The sequence below is a fragment of the Mesoplodon mirus genome (genome assembly GCF_964341445.2).
Source record: "Mesoplodon mirus genome assembly, chromosome: 7".
NCBI lineage: Eukaryota > Metazoa > Chordata > Mammalia > Artiodactyla > Ziphiidae > Mesoplodon > Mesoplodon mirus.
This window is the reverse complement of record NC_138983.1, coordinates 101,412,320-101,436,362: the sequence shown is the minus strand read 5'-3', so window position 1 is coordinate 101,436,362 and position 24,043 is coordinate 101,412,320. Positions and strand designations below refer to the sequence as shown.

Sequence of the window (24,043 nt, the reverse complement as noted above, 5' to 3'; positions counted from 1 at the left end):
GTGAACCCAAGGGACTGAGAGAAAACCAGGGCGTCCAGAAGTCAGAGTGGGAAGGAGGAGGGCTAAGGGACAAGTCGGCCTCCTTCATGTCACCATAAGGGTTTTGATCTTTATCTGAAAAGCAGTGGGAAGAAGGCTTGAAGGATTGTAAACAAGGGGGAGACCTGCCAGTGAACATCCCAGCTGCTGTGTGCAGGCGAGCCATCAGGAGCTCTATTCACAATCTCCCCTCTCCCATTTTACATGGCTCAAAAGCCTCAGCCTTGCTCATTTCACAGCTAAACCTTGCAAGTTATAATTTATATGATTTGATGTGCCTTGTAAACTGTAATCTTTAGAGTTGGATGTGGCTGTTATTTAAACTCTGCTGAGAAAGGGACTCAGTTCTTCCAGAATGAAGAAACACCAAAGCCAGTGGTTGTTGGATTTTCCGCATGTTTAAGAGTGGTTGTTCAACATGAACTCCTAGGCATTCTGACCCAGTGGGTTTGGGGTAAGGCCCAGGAATCTTCACATTTATATGCTCCCCAGGTTCAGGTGGGGGGAATGGAGTCCCCTGGAGTTGGCTCCAGGACCACACTTTGAGAACCCCACCATCAGTGCTCCCTCCCTCTCCGTTCTTGATCAGCAGAACTCCTGCTTGTGTGTGTGTGTGTGTGTGTGTGTGTGTGTGTGTGTGTGTGTGTGTGTATTCTTTCAATAAACTTTGTTTTGAGGAAAAGAGAAGCGAAGGGTAAACAATGAAGGGCTGACTGACCCTACCCCTCCCCAGGGACTCCCCCAGTCCCACCCTGGGGAAGTCCTAGGATCCCTAGAAGACTGAGCTCTAGGACAGCCCAAGTCAGCGCAGGGCTGCAGCTACGAGGGTGGAGATGGAAGAGAAAAAGAAAGAACAGACATGACAGGGGGATGAAATGCTGGTGTCCACCCCTCACCCTCGGTGATCAGTGTCCTGCCAGCCATCTCCTTTCTCATGGGTGGAGCCATCTCTCCAGCCTGTGTCAGCCCTTCTAGCGTGGGATCTGAGGGTCGTGAAGCCAGACTGATCTCATACACACACCCCAGATCCCATCCAGCCGGATGACTCTCGTCCCTTTTCCTGGCCCCTGCCAGTTCTGGGCTCCCTCTCAGAAAAGAACCAGAGCCTACACCATAATCTTGTTTATTATTATTAAACAAGGCTGCTGGGATTCTCCTATTATTTGCATCATTTCACGGACGTGCAGGTATGTCTGCTCTGTCAAAGGACACATACAGCTGTAACTCTGATGGGCATAGCCAAATTGTCCACCAGAGGTTTCCGGATGTGGTGTCCTGCCAGCAGTGGACGCCCGTCTCCCACTCCCTCCCCAGCCTAGGGTGCTGACCCCCCATTGGATCTTCACTGATCTACGGGGTGAAGTATGGTACCTGTGTAATTCACATTTCTGTTATTCTAAGCGAACACCTGCATTTTGGGACATAAGGTGACAGGTGGACTCTCTGTGGGGAAATCCACGGAATGAAACAGGCCTGGGAGGGTGCACTTGCTGGCTCCCCATCTGCATCGCGCTTGTCCTCCTGCCTGGGTCGTGCTCCCCTCCTCCCCCCTCCCCCCCACCTCACCCCTGGCTTCTCCCCAAGTGCTCCTTGCTCTGGGGGTTCACCTGTTTGGTCTCACCAGTCCTCAGGGAATGTTTTGTCCCCTGTTTGGGAACTGGCGGCTGATTTCATTGGTCAGTACCCACCACAGCAATTGATGGGACTAGTTTCTCACCAGCAGATGGAGGGCTTCCAAGAGGAAATGTTCAGAGGAAAGGGCTAGATCGTGATCTCATTTTTCTTTTTTTTTTTTATTGTGGTAAGAGATGCATAACATAAAATTTACCATCTTAACCACTTTTATTAAGTGTGCAGTTCAGTGGCATTAAATATATTCACACTGTTGTGCAGCCATCACCCCCATCCATCTCCAGAACTGTTTGAATCTTGCAGAACTGAAACTGCACCCATGAAACAACAACTCCCCTTATCCCCCAATCCCAGCCCCCAGCAACCACCGTTCTGCTTTCTGTCTCTATGACCTTGGCTACTCTGGGTATCTCATATAAGTAGAATCATAACAGTATTTGTCTTTTCATGACTGGCTTCTTTCACTGAGTATAATATCCTTTCACTGAGTATAATGTCCATGTTCATCCAGGCTGTAGCATGTGTCCGAATTTCCTTCCTTTTTTAAGGCTGAATAATATTCCATTGTGTGGATTCACCACATTTTGTTTATTCATTCATCTACTGATGGACACTTGGGTTGTTTCCACCTTTTGGCTGTTGCAAACAATGCTATGAACATGGGTGTATAAATATCTCTTCAAGGCCCTGCTTTCAGTTCTTTGGGATATATACCCAAAAGTAGACTTGCTGGATCATATGATAATTTTATTTTTAATTGTTTGAGGAACTGCCATGCTGTTTTCCATAGTGGCTGCACCAAGTTACATTCTCACAACAGGGCACAAGGGTTCCACTTTCCCTGCGTCCTCACCAACACTTGTTATTTCCCTTTTTTTTTTTTAATAGTAGCCATTCTGATGGATGTGATATGAAAGAAAGATCATAATCTTTTGAATAGCATACATAATACAAACAGCTACAGCATACATTTATGGACTACTTACTGCATCTCACATGGCTTTATACATCATCTATGTATGTTCTGTATATATATTTACAGAATTATATCCACAAAACAAATCCTGTGCGGGTGAGAACTACTATTATCATTATTATCCTCATTTGATGACATGGACATGGGACTCAGAAAGGTTAAGGAACTGGCCCAAATCACACAGCTAGACGGGGGAGGTGGGGCTGAGTTTCAGACTGAGCTGACTCAAGCTTCTAAAAACAGAAGCTTCACTTTTTGAGTGTAAATTTAGCTTTGGGAACATCTAATATCTAAATTGGAAATTCTCAGTTAACTGAGATAACAAGATAATTGACTAAGCTAGGGAAATTCCACTCTGTGGAATCGAGAATGGGGGTTGTCAGTGAAATGTGAGATGAATGTTCTTGTGATCCTCATTCATGCAACAGACTGAGGTGTTGCCATCTAGGGGGGGATTTGGGTAAAGAGGAAACGTTGACCTGGTGCTTTCCCAGGAAGAGGAGCATTGGGGCTGTTAAATGGGGGCCCAGCAAGAAACACCACTTATCTCTCCAATACAGCCGGAGTAAGTCCTCTGCTTATAAGGACTGGTGGAGTTCAATTAGTCCCACCTGGATAACCCAGGATAGTCTCCCACTTTTTAAAAAATTTTTAAAAAGTTTTTGGCTGGGTTTGGTCTTCGTTGCTGAGCACAGGCTTTCTCTAGTTGCAGCGAGCGAGGGTTACTCTTTGTTGCGGTGCACGGGCTTCTCATTGCAGTGGCTTCTCTTGTTGTGGAGCACGGGCTCTAGGCACGCGGATTCAGTAGTTGTGGCTCGTGGGCTCTGGAGCGCAGGCTCGGTAGTTGTGGCACACGGGCTTTGTTGCTCCATGGCATGTGGGATCTTCCCGGACCAGGGCTCGAACCCGTGTCTCTTGCATTGGCAGGCGGATTCTTAACCACTGCAACACCAGGGAAGTCCTTAGTCTCCCTCTTTTAAGACCACTGATTAGTAACCTTGACATCATCACAGTCCCTTTGGCCACGTCATGGAGCATATTCCCAGGTTCTGGGGATCAGGGCATGGGCATCTTTGGGAGACCATTCTGCCCAGCACATTAATACTACCACTTGACTGGACCGTTGCTTTGGGACTGGTCTGAGAGCTTTCTGGAAGAATCAGTAGGATCAATGCCACAGGCCACGGAGAAAGATGGCTGGATGAGCTGGCAGGTGATAATCCCGTTACCAAGAGGGCAGGAAGCAGGACTGGTTGAGTGAGCACCTGAACATCCCTGAAGCGGCCAGGCAGTTTGGGGCCTGGAGATGAACCAGGGGTTGGAAATACACACCTGCGAATCGAGGGGGTGGCACAGTGGCCCCAGCCCATGGACAGAGTGAGGAGGAAACGGACATCTGAGGGGAGAGGAGCCCGGCGTGGAGACCTGGAAGCAGTCAGAGAGGTGAGGGAGCCAGAGAGCTGCTGCCAGGCTGAGGGTATTCATCACAGAGACAGCTTGCTTTGTGCCAGGTACTGTTCTGGGCACTTTCGAGTGTATTAACTCATTTCATCCTTAGGAGGTTAGTGTTGTTTGCCCCACTTTACAGATGAGGGCGTTGAGGCACAGATAGGCTGAGTATCCTGCCTGAGGTCACAGAGGGAGGCTGGGGCACTGGGCACCACGCTCGGGCAGTCTGATTTCAGGACCAGCCTCTCCTGAGGCCTTGCCGGTCCACAGGGCTCTCCCGGGGAGACCGGGGAGGAAGGATCCAGCTGACGGGGAAGCAGAGAAGCTTCTTCTTTCCTTCCAATCCCAGACCCGTCGTCTCACCAGCGCCTGGCCGTTTCCTCATATCCTTATTCTTTTGAAAACCCCATTTTTTTTTTTTTTACTATTTCTGCACTACATCCCTTTCTGGAGGCAGTGGGGGGATGGGGCTGGAGGATGGGATAGCCTAGAACCAAAAGGTTAAAAGAAATAGATAAAACACACACACACACACACAAACACACACACACAAGTTAATTTCAAAAATGTTATCCCACTCCTTTGAACATGTCACCAAGCAGTACCTTTTGTCAATCCTACGAAGCCCAGCTTATCAAACTCATTTTTGCTGCTCAGGGAGCAACCAAAGAGAAGCAAAGAACCATGCCCCAGGCTGCACAGCTGGAAGGTAGCAGAGGTGAGACTTGAACTCAAGGCTTTCTAACTCCAGAGCCCATCCTCTTGCTCATAATAGAGAACATTTCCCATTTGCCCTATGTTCTCTTCTAAGTGCTTTAGTATGTATTATATCATTTATACGTCACCAGTAGCTTATAAGACTGTCCTTTTGTTACCTTACAGATGAGGAAGCTGAGGTATCACTTGCCCAAGGTCACCCTGCTAGGAAGTAGGAGAGCTGGACTCGAGCCCAGTCTAATAACCACCACGTTGCCCTGCTCCCCCAACCCCTGAACCACCAGGCCACGTGCCTCTCTCTGACAACTGTGTCACATGTCACAGGGAGGCCGACAGCCCGAGGAGGCCCCCGAGGGCAATGGCAGTGGGTTGAGGACCCAGCGGGAGAGGAACCTCTTGAAGCCATTTGACAATAAAGGAAAGGAAGGGGGAAGGGGCGGTGTTTCCAGGCCGAGGGGGTGGTGAGCACGTTCACAGGTTAGACGGAAGTTACACTGTCAAGGTGAGGATGCAGAAGAGGAGATGGTTGAGGAGAGGGACCAGACCAGGGTGGGATGAAGGCAGGACCACCCGGAGGCCCTTGGCAGCTAGGAGAAGCCTTGAGGTTCCCATCTAGGAGCTTCTCCATGCCTGGGAAGTCCAGGTCCTGGCAGGGAGCTGAAGGCACATTCACAGGGGTGTGGAGTGATGGAGGGGAGTTTCCTGAAGGGACTCCATAGGGAGTGGGCAGGGCTCAGAGAAACCACAAAGGATAGTGCAGGGCCCAGAGCTAGTATGAGTGAGGACTGTTCCCACACCCAGAGCTGAGGGGTGAGGGGCAGGGGCATTTCCTGGGACCCGGAGACCCCGAGGGCTGGGTAGAGTCCTCTGAGGGAAGCTGTGTGGCCCCAGAGAATGGAAGCCAGGGGAGTAAGTACCCCAAGCTCTCTCCTCCCTGCTCTGATCTCTAACCCCCCCATTGGCCAAACCCAACAAGAAACCAGACACAAGGAGCCCATCAGCCCATGGATGTAGCCGCACAGGTGGGCCTGCTGGGCAGAGGGCGCCGTGTAAAGGGATGGAGGAGGGTCGGGAGAAGCAGACGGAGGATGCAGGCAGGTGCAGGAGGTGAAGACCTAGGAGGCTGTTGTCAAAGTAGAATGAAAAGCCTGAGAGCAGGGACCTGCTGGCTGGGGGGCCCAAAGGGCACTGGGCCAGCCTCAGGACAGAAGTGTGAGGGTGGCAGGAGGGTTTGGGGGCCAGGATGGACTTGAAGGAGCTGGTGAGCTTGAGCAGGGCCCAGGGTGGGTGAGCATAGGGCATTACCCATAGGGAGCAAACAGGGAGCAAAGGCTACGTGACTCAAGGAGAGGACGAGACAGAGGATAAGGAAGGCCGGGAGTGGGAGGTTATGGTCTGAGATGGGGCTTCCCAGTGCCAGGTGATGCAAGGTTGAAACCTAGCTCCAAAGGACGGTTCCAGGTACACGTCGAACCTCAGCGACAATGTCAGTGAACCTCAGGGCAATGTCATAACTAAGTCAGCTTCCCGAGGAGGCTTCCTTAAAGCACAGGGGTCGTCAGAGCAGATGGTCATTGTTAATAGAAGTTTAAACGTCTCAATATTTTATGGACTCACTATATAGTTTTTAAAGACATTTTCAATGCAGGAGCCTTAAAAAATGCACTTGTTTTGTATATTAGGTCCTGCCTGTCTCCTCTCTCATTATTAAATCACTCTCTACTCTGAAAATCACAGGGTACAAATCAAAGGTACAAGTTTTGGAATTAGACTTGGGTTCAAACCCTGACATTGCCCTGGGCCAGCATCCTGATGTTGAGTGAGTCCCTTCATCTTAGCCATTTTTTAAATCGTGGTAAAATACCTATAAAGTTTACCGTCTTAACCACTTTTAAGTGTACAGATCAGTAGTTGTAAGTTATTCACATTGTTGTGCAACCAGCCTCAGAATTTTTCATCTTGCAAAACTGAAACTGTACCCATTAAAGAACAATTCCCCGTTTCCCCTTCCCCAGCTCCTGGCAACCCCCGTTGTATTTTGTTTCTATGAGCTTGACTACTTTATGTACCTCACACAGTGGAATCATACAAAATTTGCCTTTTTGTGACACTTATTTCACATCATGTCCTCACGGTTCATCCATGTTGTAGCATGTGTCAGAATTTCCTTCCTCCTACACTGAATAATATTCCACTGTATGGATGGACCACATTTTGCTTATCCAATCATCAGTCAGTGGGCACTTGGGTGGCTTCCACCTTTTGGCAATTGTGAATAATGCTACTATAAACATGAGTGTACACATAACTCTTTAAGTTCCTGCTTTCAATTCTTTGGGGTATATACCCGGAAGTGGACTTGCTGGATCATATGATAATTTTATTCTAAATTGTTTGAGAAGCCGCTCTACTGTTTTCCATATCAGCTGCACCATTTTACATTCTCAGCGGTGCATAAGTGTTCCCCTACTCTACATCCTTGCCAACACTTGTTATTTTCTGTTGCTGTTTGTTTGTTTTTGATAGTAGCCATCCTAATGGGTATGAGGTGGTATCTCACTGTGGTTTTGATTTGAATTTCCCTAATGACTAGTAATGTTGAGCATCTTTTTATATGCTTGTTGGACATTTATATATCTTCTTTGGAGAAATGTCTATTCCAGTTCTTTGCCCATATTTGATCAGGTTATTTGGGGGTTCTTTTTTGTTGTTGTTGTTGAGTTATAGTTCTCTATATATTCTTCATATTAACCCTTTTTCAGATTTGTGTTTTGCAACTATTTTCTCCCATTCTCTAGATGGCCTTTCACCCTGTTTATTGTGTCCTTTGATTCACTGAAGTTTTAATTTTTGATATAGTTGAATTTATCTATTTTTACTTTTGCTGCCTATGCTTTTGGTATCATATCCAATAATGCATTGCCAAATCCAATGTCATAAAGCTTTCCTCCTGTGCTTTCCTCTAAAAGTTTTATAGTTTTAGACTCTGTTTAAGTCTTTGATCCACTTTGAGTTAATTTTTATACATGGTGTAAGGTAAGAGTTCAACTTAATTCTTTTGCAGTCTTTCCCAGCATCATTTGTTGAAAATACTGTTCTTTCCCCATTGAATAATCTTGGCACCCATGTCAAAAATCATTGGACCATATATGCAAAGTTTTATTTCTGTGCTCTCTATTCTATTCTATTGGCCTATGTGCCTGACCTTATGTCAGTATCACACTGTTTTGATTACTGTACCTTTGTATGCAGTAAGTTTTGAAATCAGGAAGTGTGAGACCTTCAACTTTGCTTTTCTTTCTCAATAGTATTTTGGCTATTTCGGGTCCACTGAGATTCCATATGAATTTTAGGATGGATTTTTCTATTTCTGCCAAATCTGCTGTTGGGATTTTGAATCTGTAGATCCTGCTGTGTAGTAATGACATCTTAACAATATTAAGTCTTCCAACCCACGAATACAGGGTGTCTTTCCATTTATTTGTGTCTTTAATTTCTTTCAGCAGCACTTTGTAGTTTTCAGTGTACACATCTTTTACCACCTTGGTTAAATTTATCCCAAAATATGTTATTCATTTTGATGCTATTGTAAATGAAATTATTTTCTTAACTTCCTTTTCAGATTGTTCATTGTGAGCATATAGAAACACAGCTGATGTTTGTGTGTTGATTTTGTGTCCTATGATTTTGCTAGTGAATGTTATTTTTTAGTTCTAAGAGGGTTGTGGTTTTTCATGGACTCTTTAGGATTTTGTACATGTAAGATCATGTTGCCTGTGAACAGAGATAATTTTACTTCTTCCTTTCGAATTTGGATGCCTTTATTTCTTTTTCTTGCCTAATTGCTCTGGCTAGGACTTCCAGCACTTTGTTGAATAGAAGTGGCAAAAGCAGGTATCCTTATCTTATTCTTGAAATTAGAGGAAAAGCTTTCAGTCTTTCACCTTTGAGTATGATGCTACCTGTGGGCCTTTCATATTTGACCTTTATTATGTTGAGGTAATTTCCCACTATTCCCTATTTGTTGAGTGCTTTTATCATGAAAGAGTGTTGCATTTTGTCAAATGCTTTTTGTACATCAATCGAGATGATCATTTTTTTCCTTCTTTCTGTTAATGTGATGTATTACATGGATAAATTTTCATATGTTGAACCATCAAGTCTGCATTCCAAGAGTAAATCCCACTTGGTCATAGTGTATGATCCTTTTAATGTGCTGTTGAATTCGGTTTCCTCCTATTTTGTTGAGGATTGTGGTATCAGTGTTCATAAGAGATATTGGTCTGTAGTTTTCTTGTAGTGTCTTTGTCTGGGTTTGGTATCAAGGTAATGCTGTCCTCTCACTTCGCCTTTTGAGTCTCAGCTTCTTCATCTCTAAGATGGAGATAATAATAGAGTCCCTGTTTAGGGCTGTCATGCAGATTAAATGATAAAAATGCACACAAAATGCTTCAGCAGGGCCCAGTTCACAGGAAGCCCTCAAAATATGTTAGAGGATGATAAGGATAATAATAAAAATAATAATAAATAAATAACAGTTCATCTCATAGTTGGACAGCTCAGTAGGCTGGGGCTTAGAGAGTCAGTCTGTATTAGCAGCAGGGCGTCTGTCCAGTAGCAGCATTTAGCAATTTTCCAAGTAAAGGGAGCGAGTGATATTATAGGGCCAAACTAGGAAGCTGTCTCCTGGCCTAACATGTGGTAGAGGCTCACCCGAATTTGTGGAGTCATTTAAAACTTCCTGCTTGCTTTGATTTCTTAATAATGGCTTGACAGTTTTTGAGGAACTGAAAGCAGTGAAGCCTGGCAAGAGACAAACAAAATGTAACACAGAATTTCTCTCATTCATGGGTTATCAAAGGTTCAAAGGACACAAAGATCAATGGCAATGATGATGAAGATGATGTGGGTGACATTTTCCAAAGAACTAATGTGTTTTCATTTTTTTAAATACTTTATTTTTTGAACAGTTTTAGGTTTACAGGAAATTGAGCAGAGAATACAGAGAGTTCCCATATATCCACCCCTCCAATACACACAGTTTCCCCTATTATTAACATCATGCATTAGTGCGGTACATTTGTTACAACTGATGAACCAATATTGATATGCTATTATTAACTAAGTCCATAGTTTACATTAGGGTTCACTCTTTGCGTTGTACGTTCTTTCCTTTTGACAAATGTATAGTGACAAGTATCCACCATTACAGTATCATAAAAAATATTTTCACTGCCCTGAAATCCCCTGTGCCCCTCCTCTTCATTCTGAGCCCCAGAGCCCCTGTGCCCCTGGCAAGCACTGATCTTTTACTCTCCTTATAGTTTTACTTTTTCCAGAATTTCATACAGTTGGAATCATACGGTATGTAACCTTTTCAGACTAGGTTCTTTCACTAAGCAATATGCATTGAAGATTCCTCCATGTCTTTTTTGTTATTTGATAACTCATTTATTTTTATCACTAGTATTTCATTGTATGGATGTACCACAATTTGTCTATCCATTTACCTTTTAAAGGACATCTTGGTTGCTTCCAGTTTTTGGCAGTTATGAAGAAAGATGCTGTAAGCATGTATCCAAAATAAATGAGTCTTCATGGATATAGAGAACAGACTATGGTTGCCAAGGGGGAGGGGGTTGAGGGAGAGATGGAGTGGGGGGTTGAGGTTAGCAGATGTGAGCTGTTACATCCAGGATGGAGAAACAACAAGGTCCTACTGTAGAGCACAGGGAACTATATTCAATATCCTGTGATAAAGCATAATGGAAAAGAATATTTTAAAAAGAATGTATATATATGTATAACTGAATCACTTTGCTGTACAGCAGAAATTAATACAACATTGTAAATCGACTACATTTCAATAAAATAAATAAATAAACAATATAAATGAGTCTTAAATGTCAACAATAAGAAACCAAACAACCCAACTTAAAAATGGGCAAAAGAGCTCAACAGACACCTCACCAAAGAAAATCTACAGATGTCAAATAAGCATATGAAAAGATGTTAAACATCATATATCATTAAGGAATTTGAAATAAACATGAAATATCTCTTCATTTATTTAGACTACTTTGATTTCTTTCATCAACATTTTGTAGTTTTCTTCAGATACCTCTTCATATAGCTAAGTATTTTGTTAGATTTATTCCTAAGTACTTCATTTTTTTTTTTTTTGGTGCTAATGTAAATGGTGTTGTGTTTTTAATTTCATATTCCACTTGTTCATTGTTGGTATATAGGAAAGCAATTGACTTTTGTATATTAATCATGTATTCTGCAACCTGGGTACAATTGCTCATTAGTTCCAGGAGGGCTTTCTGTCGGTTCTTTGGGATTTTCTGCATAGACAATCATGCCATCTGCAAAATGGGCAAAAGATCTGAACAAACACCTCACCAAAGAAGATTTCTTTTTCCTTCCCAATCTATCTTTTATTCTCTTTTCTTGCCTTGTTGCATTAGCTAGGACATACAGTACAATGTTGAAAATGAGTGGTGAAAGGGGACATCTTCACCTTATTCCTGATCTTAATTGGAAAGTTTCTAGTTTCTCACCATTAAATATGACGTTAGCTTTAGGGTTTTTATAGATGTACTTTATCAGGTTGAGGAAGTTCCCCTCCATCCCTAATTTGCCAAGAGTTGTTGTGGTGGTTTGGTGGTTTGTTAGTTTATCATGGATGGTGTTTAATTTTGTCAAATGCTCTTTTTGCATCTACTGTTATGATAATGCGATTTCTCTTCTCTACGCTGTTGATGTGATGGATTACATTAATTGATTTCCAAATGTTGAACCAGCCTTGCATACCTGGAATAAATCCCACTTGACTGTGGGGTAGAAGTCTTTTTATACATCACTGGATTCAATTTGCTCATATTTTGTTGAGGATTTTGCATCTATGTTCATGGGAGGTATTGGTCTGCAATTTTCCTGTTTTGCAATATCTTTATCTGGTTTTGCTATTAGAATAAGCTTGGCCTCACAGAATGAGCTGGGAAGTGTTCTCTCTTCTTCTATTTTCTGGAAGAGATTATTTAGAACTGATATCATTCTTTCCTTAATGTTTGATAGAATTGACCAGTGAACCTATCCAGGCCTGGTGCTTTCCATTTTGGAAGGTTATTCATTATTGATTCAAATTCTTTACTAGATATGAGTCTATTCAGAGTATTTATTTCTCCTTGTGTGAGTTTCAGTAGATTGTGTCTTTCAAGGAAATGGTCCACTTCATTAAGTTATAAAATCTGTGGGCATAGAATTATTCATAATATTCCTTTATTATCCCTTCAGTGTCCATGAGATCAGTAGTGATGCCATCACTTTCATTTCTGATTTGAGTAATTTGTATCTTCTCTCTTTTTTTCTTGGTTATCCTGCTAGAGGTTTGTCAATTTTATTGATCTTTACAAAAAAAAAAAAAAAAAAAAAACCAAACAGCTCTTTATTTTGCTGACTTTTCTCTATTGTTTTCCTGCTTTTTATTTCATTCATTGCTTCTTGTCTTGTGCTTGTGGTAGGCTTATATTGCTCTTCTTTCTCTAGTTTCATAAGGTGGAAGCTTAGATCTTTTCAAATGTATGCCTTCAATGCCATAAACTTCCCTCCAAGCACTGCTTTCACTGCATCTTGCAAATTTTCATAGGTTGTATTTTCATTTTCATTTAGCTCAAGATAAATTTTTATTTCCCATGAGACTCCCTCCTTGACCCATCTGTTATTTAGAGGTGTGTTGTTTAATCTCCAAACATTTGGGGATTTTCCAGCTGTCTTTCTGGTATTGGTTTCTAGCCTAATTCCATTGTGTTCTGAAAACGTACTTTGCATAATTTCTATTCTTTTACATTTGTTGAGGTATATTTCGTGGCCTGGAATGTGGTCTGCTTGGTGAATGTTCCATGGGAGCTTGAGAAGGATGTGTGTTTTGTTGCTGTGGGATGAAGCTGTGTGGTTGCCAGTTAGATCCAGATGATGGTAGTGCTGTTCAGTTCAACTTCATTCTTACTAATTTTCTGCCTGGTGGGTCTGCCCGTCACTGACAGAGGGCTGTTGAGGTCTCCAGCTACCATGATGGATTCATCTGCTTCTCCTTGCAGTCCTATCAGTTTTTGCCTTCCATACTTTGATGCTCTATTGTTGGGTACATACAATGAAGGACTGTTATGTCTGCTTGGAGAATCGACCCCTTTATCACTATGTATCGCCTCTCTTTATCCCTGATAACTTTCCTTCCTCTGAAGTTGGCTCTGCCTGAAATTAATAGAGCTACTCCTGCTTTCTTCTTGTGTTTCAGTATTTTAAGTGCCAAAGTGTTTGGTAGGAATTTGAAAAGTGGGTAAAGGCACAGTCATTTGAATCAGGCAAACCTGGGAACAAGCCAAGCGAGTCAAAGTGGCTGACTGTGGGCACACTTAATCGTTCTATGCCTCAGTTTCCTCATCTAAGAAATGAGTAACTATCGGACCTACTGTACAGCACAGGGAACTATATTCAATATCTTGCAGTAACCTGTGATAGAAAAGAACCTGAAAAAGAATAGATATTATATATATGTATAACTGAATCACTTTGCTGTACACCTGAAACTAACACAACATTGTAAATCAACTAGACTTCAATAAAAAATTAATTTTTGTTTTAAATGAGGAAGTATCCCTTTGAATTATTGTGAAGATGAAACGGGATAATGCAGTAAAGCACTTAGCAAATTTCCTGGCATTTGTGTAATTACACATAATGTGTCATTAATATATTCTACTAATATATGCAGTTATATTATTATCTATTCATATACTATAAGCTATTATTAATAAAAGCTATTGGTTATAATTATATTGTGGGACATTAGTATAGATTTCTAAGTCCAAGTACTCTCTATGAAAGTTGGATGAGGCACTCTGAGAAGAGTGACTTAGAAAATAGTTGCAAAGTCTCAGGCTGGAGTGGATGGCTCATAGGCAGTGTCCTGAGGAGACAGAAGACTTCGCGCATGCCCTGCAGCCCATAGTCCAGGGCGCCGGGGCCAGGGGGGGATGTGATATTTCCTCCTTGGTGCCGAGTTTTGCTCATTCTTCTTATTAAAGTGGTTACACAGGAGGTTTCTGACGCCACTGACAAATCACTGTCTGGGGTCTCTCTCTTTTGAGGGAAATGTGGTCACACCAGGGCCCCTATTGAAAAATAGATCATCTTTGGTTAGATAAATTCTGATTAGCTTTTAAGAAGCAACAGTAATAATTAAGCACATGGGAAAAACCTTCATTGTACACCAAGGCTTTTAAAAGGTAGTTATAAAACTATGTTTTGTGGTATGAGCTCAATTGTGTTTAAACTTTTTAAAAAGATTGTAAGCATAGAGAAAAGACTGGAAGGATGTGAACCACCGTGTTCTCGGTGCCTGCCTCTGGGGGACGGGAGTCTAAGTGATTTTAATGTCTTCTTTGTGTTTTTCTCTAGTTCTCATTTTCTGCATTATTACAAAAAACATGTTATTTTAAAAATGAATAGAACAAACAACAATTATTACAAAACCTCCCCTGAACTTTAACACTTGCAGTAAATGGACAGTTGTCACTTGCCAACTGACCTTTCTGGTTTGTGTTGGGCCATTTCTGCTGTCTTGCCACTCGGGACAACCAAAAGGATACTTGCATGGGATCAGAGAACTATCAAGTGGCCAATTCCTGGCCAATTTCCCCCGAGTTCCCTCTTGCCTCTGTGTTGCCTGACGCCCTACCCCAAAACTGGGCATCTATTCTGGGTCTGCTGTCAGGGTCTGGTGACCCTCCACTCACTAGCTGTGTGGCCTTAGGCAAGTCACTTAACCTCTCTGACCCTCAGCATCCTCCTCTTAAAATGAGGATTGCAGTGACTGTCCAGCCAGATGAAGTGATTAGCACATTGGGGCCCCCAGTGTCAGTGGCACTAGTTATTCCTTGTTATTCCTGTTATTCCTGGCTCTGACTGTCCCCCTTCTGCATTTCAGTCTGCAGACGTCGACAACCATCACGCACTCATTGAATATAATGAGGCCGAAAGCAGCTTTGTTCTCCACGACTTCAATTCCTGCAACGGCACGTTCGTCAATGAGTGCCACATTCAGAACGTGGCTGTGAAGCTCCTACCCGGAGACATCCTGAGGTTTGGGTCCGGAGGGCTGACCTACGAACTGGTCATCGAAAACCCAGCCTCGGTGAGTCCAGGCCCCTGCGGGGGGTGGGGTGGGGTGGGGTGCAGAGGTGCCGTGTTGTGTCACCTTCCGTGCAGCCTAGGGCTCGGGTACGGCCACAGGTGGAGTTCGTCTGGAGCGCGTCACTCTTCCTTTCGCGATTCTGCGAAGTTCAGCCCCATCGCGTGGGTGCCCGGGGAGAGCGAGTCCTCGCGCCCTCTTCTGGGCATTTCGTGGAATTACATGCAAGGGTTGCCTAGCGACCAGCCCAGAGCGAGAGCGTTTTCCTGAAAAGTGAAGCTTGGCGAGGGGAGGTGGAAAGCAGGTGTGTGCTTTTGAAGATGCAGAGATGGATGCTTCCTTTTTAGGCAGATCAGTGCTCTGCAACTTCCTAGCTTTGTGACCTCGGCCAGGCTTCTCTGTATGCCTGGGTCTGGGTCTTCTCAGCGGTGCAGGGCGTTGAGAGAGTATCTATGTATAAAAAGTCAAAGTGTCTGGCCAGAGTAGACGCTCAAGGCCTGCCAGCTGTTATCACACCGGATCAGAAATGTTCCCGGGATCAGGACCTAAAGTATGGCCCCAGGTTAAGCGGAACGTAAGCCAAAATTCGCCCACCAAAGCTCAGTGACCAGAAGTATCTGGTTCAGTAGGGAGGCAGGATGGGGGCTGGTTAGCAACACAGTCCTGGGTCAGAACCCCAGCTCTGCCACTGGCCTACTCGGTGCGCTCTTGCACAAGCCATTGGACCCCTCTGAACCTCGGTTTCCTCATCTACAAAATGGGGCCAACGACAGCAATGACCTTGCAGGCTTATCTCGAGGGCTAAATGAGATGGTTCTAATTGTAAAACTCCCAGAATAATGCCCATTCGTGGTGAGCACACAATTAATACCTGTCGTGTGTGTCCCAGAGAGACGGCATGTTAACCTCACTCCCCAGCACCAAGAACCCTGCATGGACTGAGACCTCCGAGGCTTAAAGTCCTTTCTGGGACGAGGCTGGGTATAAATAAATAAAGTTTAGAGAATCTAGACAGAATCCTGGGGTGTGGGTCCACTAGGCAGCCTTAAATACTCACTCAGAGAAGATGAGCACCGTCCCTCAGGCTGCAGGGCTCGTGACACCGCATCCACCACGTTTGGCTTTGAAAACCTGGGACAGTTTTGTCCTGCTGCTTCTCAGCCCCCTTTTCCTCCTTGGGCCAACATTAAAGTGTGCTCACTTGTGGGATGCACTGGGATCCACTGGCCGCCCTGAGGAGGGGCTCCTGACCCAGAAGGTGTTGACCTGATCAGGGGTTCTCAACATGGGTTCTAAGGATCCCCCTCGTCAGAAGCACGTGGGGAGCAGACCCACAGTGCAGATCTGGGCTTCACCCCAGGCCTGAGGACTCATACTTAGGATTCCCAGATGAAATACAGGACACGCAGTTAAATCTGAATTTCAGAGAAGCAACAAATAATTGTTATGTACAGGTGTGGCCCAACTATTGCAAGGAACCACTTATGCTAAAAAAATTATTTGGTGTTTATCTGAAATTCAGATTTAACGGACACCCTATAGTTTATTATATATTGATTTATTCATTTCTTTATTTATGCGAAATCTGGCAACCATACACATCCTCCCTGGGAGTAGGGCCTGGGAATATGCATTCTCACAAGCTCCCTGATGATTCTGATGCACCGCCAATAGGAGGGAAACCGAAATTTAGAATCATTTGTATGGAACACTTACAGAATTTTTTAGGGATCAAAGAAAAGGGGATTTCACACTCCCAAGCCTGAAAATCCAAGTTCATGAAGTTTGATTCAATGTGCCCCAACATGTCTGATTCCAAGAAATTTTCAGGAATGTTCAGTAAAATTACAGGTTCCCAGGCCCCCTCCCTGGGAAATTCTGACTCTGTGGCTTGCACGTGGGGAGAAGAAGAGGGGGAGCAGCAAACAATATCTGCATTTTTTTCTTCTTTTTTCCTACAAAGATATTTATTGAAATATTATTGATAGGGGCATAAAATTTGAAACCTAAATTTCCATCCAAAGGGGGCATTGTTTAATAAATTATATTGTTTAATATATTCTAAGGAGTTTAATATATTATAAGGAGTTCGTTATATATGGAATACTCTTCTGCCTTTTTAAAACACAGCTTTATTAAGATATAATTGACACAGGGCCTCCCTGGTGGCGCAGTGGTTGAGAGTCCGCCTGCCAATGCAGGGGATACGGGTTCGTGCCCCGGTCTGGGAGGATCCCATATGCCGCGGAGCGGCTGGGCCCGTGAGCTATGGCCGCTGAGCCTGCGCATCCGGAGCCTGTGCTCCGCAACGGGAGAGGCCACAACAGTGAGAGGCCCGCGTACGGAAAAAAAAAAAAAAAAAAAAAAGATATAATTGACATGCAATAAACAGCACATGTTTAAAGTCTGTAAGTGGATGGGCTTTGACATATGGGTACACCTGTGAAACCATAGCCACAATCAAGACAGTGAACAGCTCCTTCATCCTCCAAAGTTTCCTCCGGATCACAGCATGTGTTTGTTTGCTTGCTTGCTCTTAACAGCTTCACTGAAGTACAATTTACATAACAGAAACTTCACCCATTTTAAGTGTCCAATTCAATCAATTTGAATATATTGATGGAGTTGTGCAGCCATCACCACAACCTGCTCTCAGAACACTTTCCTCCATTTCTATCACACCAAACCTCGGAGAAACCTTGGAGGTATTTCATTTTGGGGTTTGTTTTTAACTTTTAATTTTCAAAATTATGGTAAAATACACATAAAATTTACCATCTTAACCATGTTTAAGTATACAGTTCACAGTGGCATTAAATCTATTCACACTGTTGTGCAGCCATCACCCCCATCCATCTTCAGAACTTTGTTCATCTTCCCAAACTGAAACTCTATGCCCATCACATCAAACCCCCTGCTTCCTTCCTCCCCTCCCACCATGCTTTCTGTGTCTGTGAATTGGACTATTCTAGGTTCCTCATATAAATGGTATCTTACATTGTTTGTCCTTTTGTGACCATCTTATTTCACTTAGTATGATATCCTCATGGTTCATTCCAGTTGAATATTTCATTGTATGGATTCACCACATTTTGTTTACCTGTTCATCCATCCACGGCCACTTGGGTTGCTTCCACCTTTTGGCCATTTTGAGTAAGTTTGTTATGCACACGGGTGTACAACTATGGAATGGGGACTTTATCTTACCAGGTGCTTCTTATATAATTGTGGGAAAAAGTGATGACGACCTCTAACCTTGAGTAGATAAGACGGAAGAAGATGCTTTGTAAGAAGAGAAACCAGGAAAGCAGCAGGAGGAATCACTGACGTGAACAGCACTGTGCTAAGCAATTCACCTGCTCTCCCTTATTTCACGCTCACAGCAACCTATGAGATGGGTTCTCCCATGATCCCCATCTGACAGACAAGGAATCCGAAACTCAGAGAGGTTAAGTAATTTCCCCAGGGCCACACAGCTTGTCAGTGCAAATTAAACACTATCCCCACTTGCGGAAAAAGGAGGGGAGAAAACCATTTAGTCTGATGCTAGCTGGAGCAGTAGCCTTGACTGGTTTTCACACTGAGGAAAGCATACTCTCACGGTCACTCGAATATGCACGGATTTTTTCAATTCTTATTCCTACACGCACTTGCACCTTGCTTCATTCCTTGGTTGACTGCAGGCAGCTGCACAAGTGTTCCCCTGGCCTGTGCCCAGGGCACTTTGCAGGACTCTCCACAGCCCCATCTTCTCAAAAGTGCTCTCTGCCGGGGCGTCCCCAGCTTGAGAAGCTTCCATCCATGATGCTCATATTCATGCAGGGGTCCTTTGCAGCGTCCGTGTGAGGGCAGCCTGTGGACTGACTGACACCTTCCTACAAATTCCACTTCCTGATGACCCCAACCTGCTGGCTATTTAAAAGAAGAGAAAGGAAGAGGGGAAAAGGGAGAGGTATTGAAGAGCATCTCTCATCAAATATTTTGAAGCCCAGTTTTTCTAAAAAATTCGTGGCCGTCTTGCTTCTGGCATATTCTTGTTTCCAATTGATTTTGGGGTCCCTGGTGAGGGCGCTGTGTTTCCTCCTTGGATGGAGTTTCCACGGAGGACTGCCCTGATATCATACAGATTAAGTATGATGAGAACTGTTCTTCTCCCGACAAAGAGTTCCCAAATGAAAGCATTTAGTTCAGGTTTTGTGGTGACCCTAACCAACAGAGGAGGGTGTGACAGCATTTTACTGGGGGAGGGGGGTGAGGTGCGGGGCGCTTAGGAATCCAGATGTGTTTGCAGATGTCACAGTGGTTAGAGCACGTGCCCTGAGGTCAGGCTGACTCCAGCGCCGTCCCAGCCCTGCTCTTGACCGGCTTTTATACTGGACGTGCACAAATCATCTACCTCTCAGAGCCTCGGTCCCCACTCCTGTAACAATAGTTCCTACCACCTTGAGTGACTGTGGTATTAAGTGGGCAAAGTGCGTAAATTGCTTAGTCCAGCATCTGGCACCTAATAAGCACATGATAACCCTCAGCTTTAGAGTCAAGCAAACCAGCATGGAGCAGCCAAGATGCCTCCTTTGTAAGTGTCCTTTTGGACAGGGAAACCTCCCAAGACCTGCCCCCGCTAGCAGATAAATATATTTGCAGATAAATTACCCATAGAATAACATACAAGATGGAAAAATATAAAGAAAAACTCTTGTTTGACAAAGTGCATTGGCAGCCCGGTTGTGCCCAGGACCATCCTTTTTTTTTTTTTTTTTGTGGTCGCGGGCGTCTCACTGTTGTGGCTTCTCCCGTTGCAGAGCACAGGCTCATCGGCCATGGCTCACAGGCCCAGCCACTCTGCGGCATGTGGGATCTTCCCGGACCGGGGCCCAAACCCGTGTCCCCTGCATCGGCAGGTGGACTCTCAACCACTGCGCCACCGGGGAAGCCCCCAGGACCATACTTTGTAAATTATAGCTCTCTCATCAAAGTATAACCTAGGGCTGCCATATTGCACAACTCCAGGGTCACCATTCACAACGTAGTCCATGTGGATGGCGCCCACTGAAACTGTGCAGGACAAAACCCGCAGGGCCATCTGCAATGCCCTGAAGCAACCGTTGATTAATCCCATAGAGTCTTGGCACCAGGCGTGGGAAATTGAAGTCCCAGAGTCAGGTGTGCTGCCGTGTTGTGGGTTTTGTTGGTTGTTGCCTTTACTCGTGCTTTCTGAGCTCTGGGAAAGGAGGTGTGGAAACAAGCTGTGCTAGTCACAGTGGCGCCGTTCTTACAAGGCAGCTGAGTAAGGAAACCCACGTCACCCGTATGTATCCATCATGTCTTTCTCTGTTCTGAAATACGGCAAAACGGATGGAAATGGCCAGAATGAAAAAGGAAGCCAGGCGCCACAAATGACGAGCCGAGTTGTTCCATGAGGGGGTTGACAGCTCCTTGGCGGCAGCCCCCATCACCATGACTGCCTGTGTCTGGCCTTCCCTGTAGCCTGCTCTGCCCTGTTCCCAGTCCAGCCAGACTCTCCCACGTGGCTCCTGGATACTGTCTTCTGTCCCTGCAATGTCATGACGTCCTGTCTTGCGAGAAGAGCGCCCTCTGTCGGCCAATATTCCTTGCTGCTTTAATGGGGAAGCTCTGCAGAACACAATCGAGAAAGCAAGGGCTTTGGAGTTGGATGGACCCAAGTTGAAATGCCAGCTGCAACTGGCTTTACCTTTCTGAGCTTCAATTTCCAATTTCTGCCAAGGAGCTACTCATTAATCCCAGGTCCCCTTTCCCCCTTCAGTTGTTTTTATAGAGGTCCCTGGGACCACCCCTATCATGGCATAAACTGAGGCTCAGAGAGTTTCAGTGACTTCCCCAAGGTTAGGCATCAGTCATATAGATCCAGAGACAGGATTAAAAGCCAGCTCTCCTGAGTCCCTTGGAGGCTTTTCCTAATAGCACGAAGCATCGTGGGGCCGTGAGAGCCCAGGCAGGTCCTTCACTGCCCAGCGGTTAATGAAGGTCTTGCAATTCCCAGTCCAACCTGCAATTTCACACGCTGACAGGGGATGATTCATTATGTGGGTAAAAACGAAAGCCACTGATAATAGGAGAAACTGCATTTTCAGTTATCTGGCTTCCTTGCTTGTTTGGCTCCACTAACTTTTTTTTTGGCTACACCAATGCAGGATCTTAGTTCCTCAACCGGGGATCAAACCTGCACCCCCTGCATTGGAAGCGTGGAGTCTTAACCACTGGACGGCCAGGGAAGTCCCTGGCTCCACTAACTTTTTTTCTTTAATTATTTTATTTATTTTATTTATTTATTTTTGGCTGCGTTGGGTCTTCGTTGATGCGCGCGGTCTTTCTCTAGTTGCGGCGAGCGGGGGCTACCCTTCTTTGCAGTGCACGAGTTTCTCTTTGCGGTGGCTTCTCTTGTTGCGGAGCATGGGCTCTAGGTGCATGCGCTTCAGTAGTTGTGGCACGCGGGCTCAGTAGTTGTGGCTCGCGGGCTCTAGAGCACAGGCTCAGTAGTTGTGGCCCATGGGCTTAGTTGCTCCGCGGCATGTGGGATCTTCCTGGACCAGGGCTCGAATCCCTGTCCCCTGCATTGGCAGGCGGATTCTTAACCACTGCGCCCCCAGGGAAGTCCACCCACTAACTCTTTACCAGGGATATTGCTGCCGTTCCTGGACAAATTCAGTTGCGCCCTTTCTTCTCCTTTTTTGACGATGGTGATCACACCTGGTGGCTAATGTTTTATGCTCATTTATTATTGATCAGGAAGTGTTCCCAGCATTTCACGTGCACTATCTCACCCACTTCTCACAGACTAAGAAATGGCTGTTGGTATCCCTGTGTCTTACAGACAAGGCACAGAAATGACACACTCGTCAAGGTCCCAGAGACGGAGCAGAGCCGGGAGCCGGACCAGAGTCTGTGTGACGCCGGATCCCAAGGTCTTAACCCGAGGTCGGCACGTTATGGCCCAGGGCCAATGCGGGCCATCGCCTGTTTCTGTAAAGTTTCCTGGGAACACAGCCATCCCATTCATTTCAGTATTGCCTGTGTTGTCGGCTACAACGGCAGAGTAAGCTGGGCAGATCCTATGGCCCACAGGGCTGGAAATGCTTACTGTCTGGCTCTACAGAAAACGTTGACCAGCCTCTGCCTGTAACACTATGCAGTCCTGCCTCTTTCATTTGACTTGGTTTCTAAAAGAAGAACTTAAAATAGAGGGGGGAGCTGGGGAGAAAGAACTCACTCAGATTGAGCCTTACTGTGTGCCAGGAAATGTGCTGGTTAATTGCTTAAGTTTACTGAGGAATAAGAAAAAACAGACAAGCTGGAAAACTAAATTTTGAACAGTCTTTTCAATACCTCTTTAAAAGAGAGCTGGAAATATGTGGTTCTAAATATACATACACATATATATGCATTTGCAAATATAGTAATAATATAATTACATTGACATGGAACTGATAAATGTACTAGACATTAACATATTATATATACAACAGATGCATATTAAAAATTTTACCTGTTTCTTCAACTGGAAAGTTTTCTTTTAAAACTGTGGACTGTTGGGAATTCCCTGGTGGTCCAGTGGTTAGGACTCAGTGCTCTCAGTGCTCTCACTGCTGAGGGCGTGGGTTCAATTTCTGGTCAGGTAACTAAGATCCCACAAGTGCACAGCGAGGCCAAAAAACGAAATAAATGAAACTATGGAATGTCTTCCCTGAGTCACTTTTGAAGCAGAAATTTGGGATTTGTAGTCTGAAGCCTGCTGTAGCTAGAGAACTATTTATCTATCAAAGTTTCTCTAAGCAGCGTTTTACTACTTGTCTTATGATTGGTTCCTTGGTCTTAAATCATTCTTCTCTAGAGATGCTGCTTTACTTTTATAAGTTGAAAGGTAAATTTGGTGCATGATGACAGTCTGGTGGGTTTTATTTGAGCATGTCATAACCTTTAAAACAACTTTCACTCTGAGTACATAGTGATGCTTATGCTAAAGTCTCAGTAAGCATACTGTCCAGGAAATTTGATTGTTTGCAAGTATCAGAAAACCAACTAAAACTAGCCTAGGCAAAAAAAAAAAAAAAAAAAAAAAAAAAAAAAAAAAAGCTCATGGAACTGAAAAGGCCAAAAGCTGCAGCTTAGGCCCAGCTGGATCCAGGCGCCCAAATCATGGTCAGGAATCTGACTCTTTCTTCCCTGTTAGCTTCCCAATCTCAGACAGACTCTTGCCTCACCTGTAGGAAAGTGGCCAGCAGCAGCCCCAGCACCCTACAAAGTAGCAGTTCCAGGGAAAGAGCCAGCATCTTCATTGGAAGTGGCTTGGATCACGTGGCTTCCCCTGAACCAATCCCTGAGGCCAGGGGCCAGGAATGCTCTGATTTGCCAGGCCTGGGTTATGGTCTCACCCCTGGGGTGGAAGGGTCAGAGTTCTATGGACTCAGGATTGTCAGGGAAAGGGTGTCTTCCCTGAAAAAAAATTAAGGTGCCCATCCAGAAGATGGAAGAAATGGATGCAGGGGAGGCAAAAACAAAGAAGATGTCCATGACATTAGGAAGCATTCCTATTGCCTAAGTGGAGCCTTCCTAACAGGATTTGCCACTAAGGATCTGGGGGGAGGAAAATGATGAATAATCCACTTTTCCATTGGAAAAGTCCCAGGCCAGTCTCCAAGGAAGCAGAGTTGCTCATTTCTCTCCTGTGGTGAACTGGTGTGATGAGAAGCTCAGAGTCAGGGCCTTAGTTGTCCATCCCCAAGAAGGGTGGTGTTTCCACATTCCTGGGACCTCTGAATAGGGCCCGTTGTTGAGGAGGATGTGGCTTTACTGTACCGGGGGTTGAGAAGCCGGCAACGGAGTGAATGACCAGAGAGCATGGTGCCCTTCAGAACAAAGCCTCTTTCTGGTCAAGCTTTGTCATCTCCTACCTGACCTTGTAGGATTTCCTCTACCCTGTGCTCTTACAGGTCCCGTGGGGACTTACTGATGTGATGAGAACTCCTGAGGCTGTGTGTTTTATATCAAAGGCGATT

General features: G+C 44.7%; 1 protein-coding gene and 1 pseudogene across 2 annotated transcripts in view; both read left to right on the top strand.

Moving 5' to 3' along the window:
- Positions 1-24,043, top strand: part of LOC309808912 (centrosomal protein of 78 kDa-like) — an 823,590-nt pseudogene that overhangs the window by 512,643 nt on the left and 286,904 nt on the right. The gene's annotated exons all lie outside the window — the stretch shown is intronic.
- The window catches only part of LOC309808092 (forkhead-associated domain-containing protein 1-like), a gene marked incomplete at its 5' end in the record, with an annotated part of 101,393 nt that overhangs the window by 4,568 nt on the left and 72,782 nt on the right, over positions 1-24,043 (top strand). Inside the window, one exon of the mRNA XM_082628094.1 lies at positions 14,805-15,011. Within this exon, the coding sequence (XP_082484220.1) occupies positions 14,805-15,011 (207 nt within the window). The remainder of the gene's footprint in view (positions 1-14,804; positions 15,012-24,043) is intronic.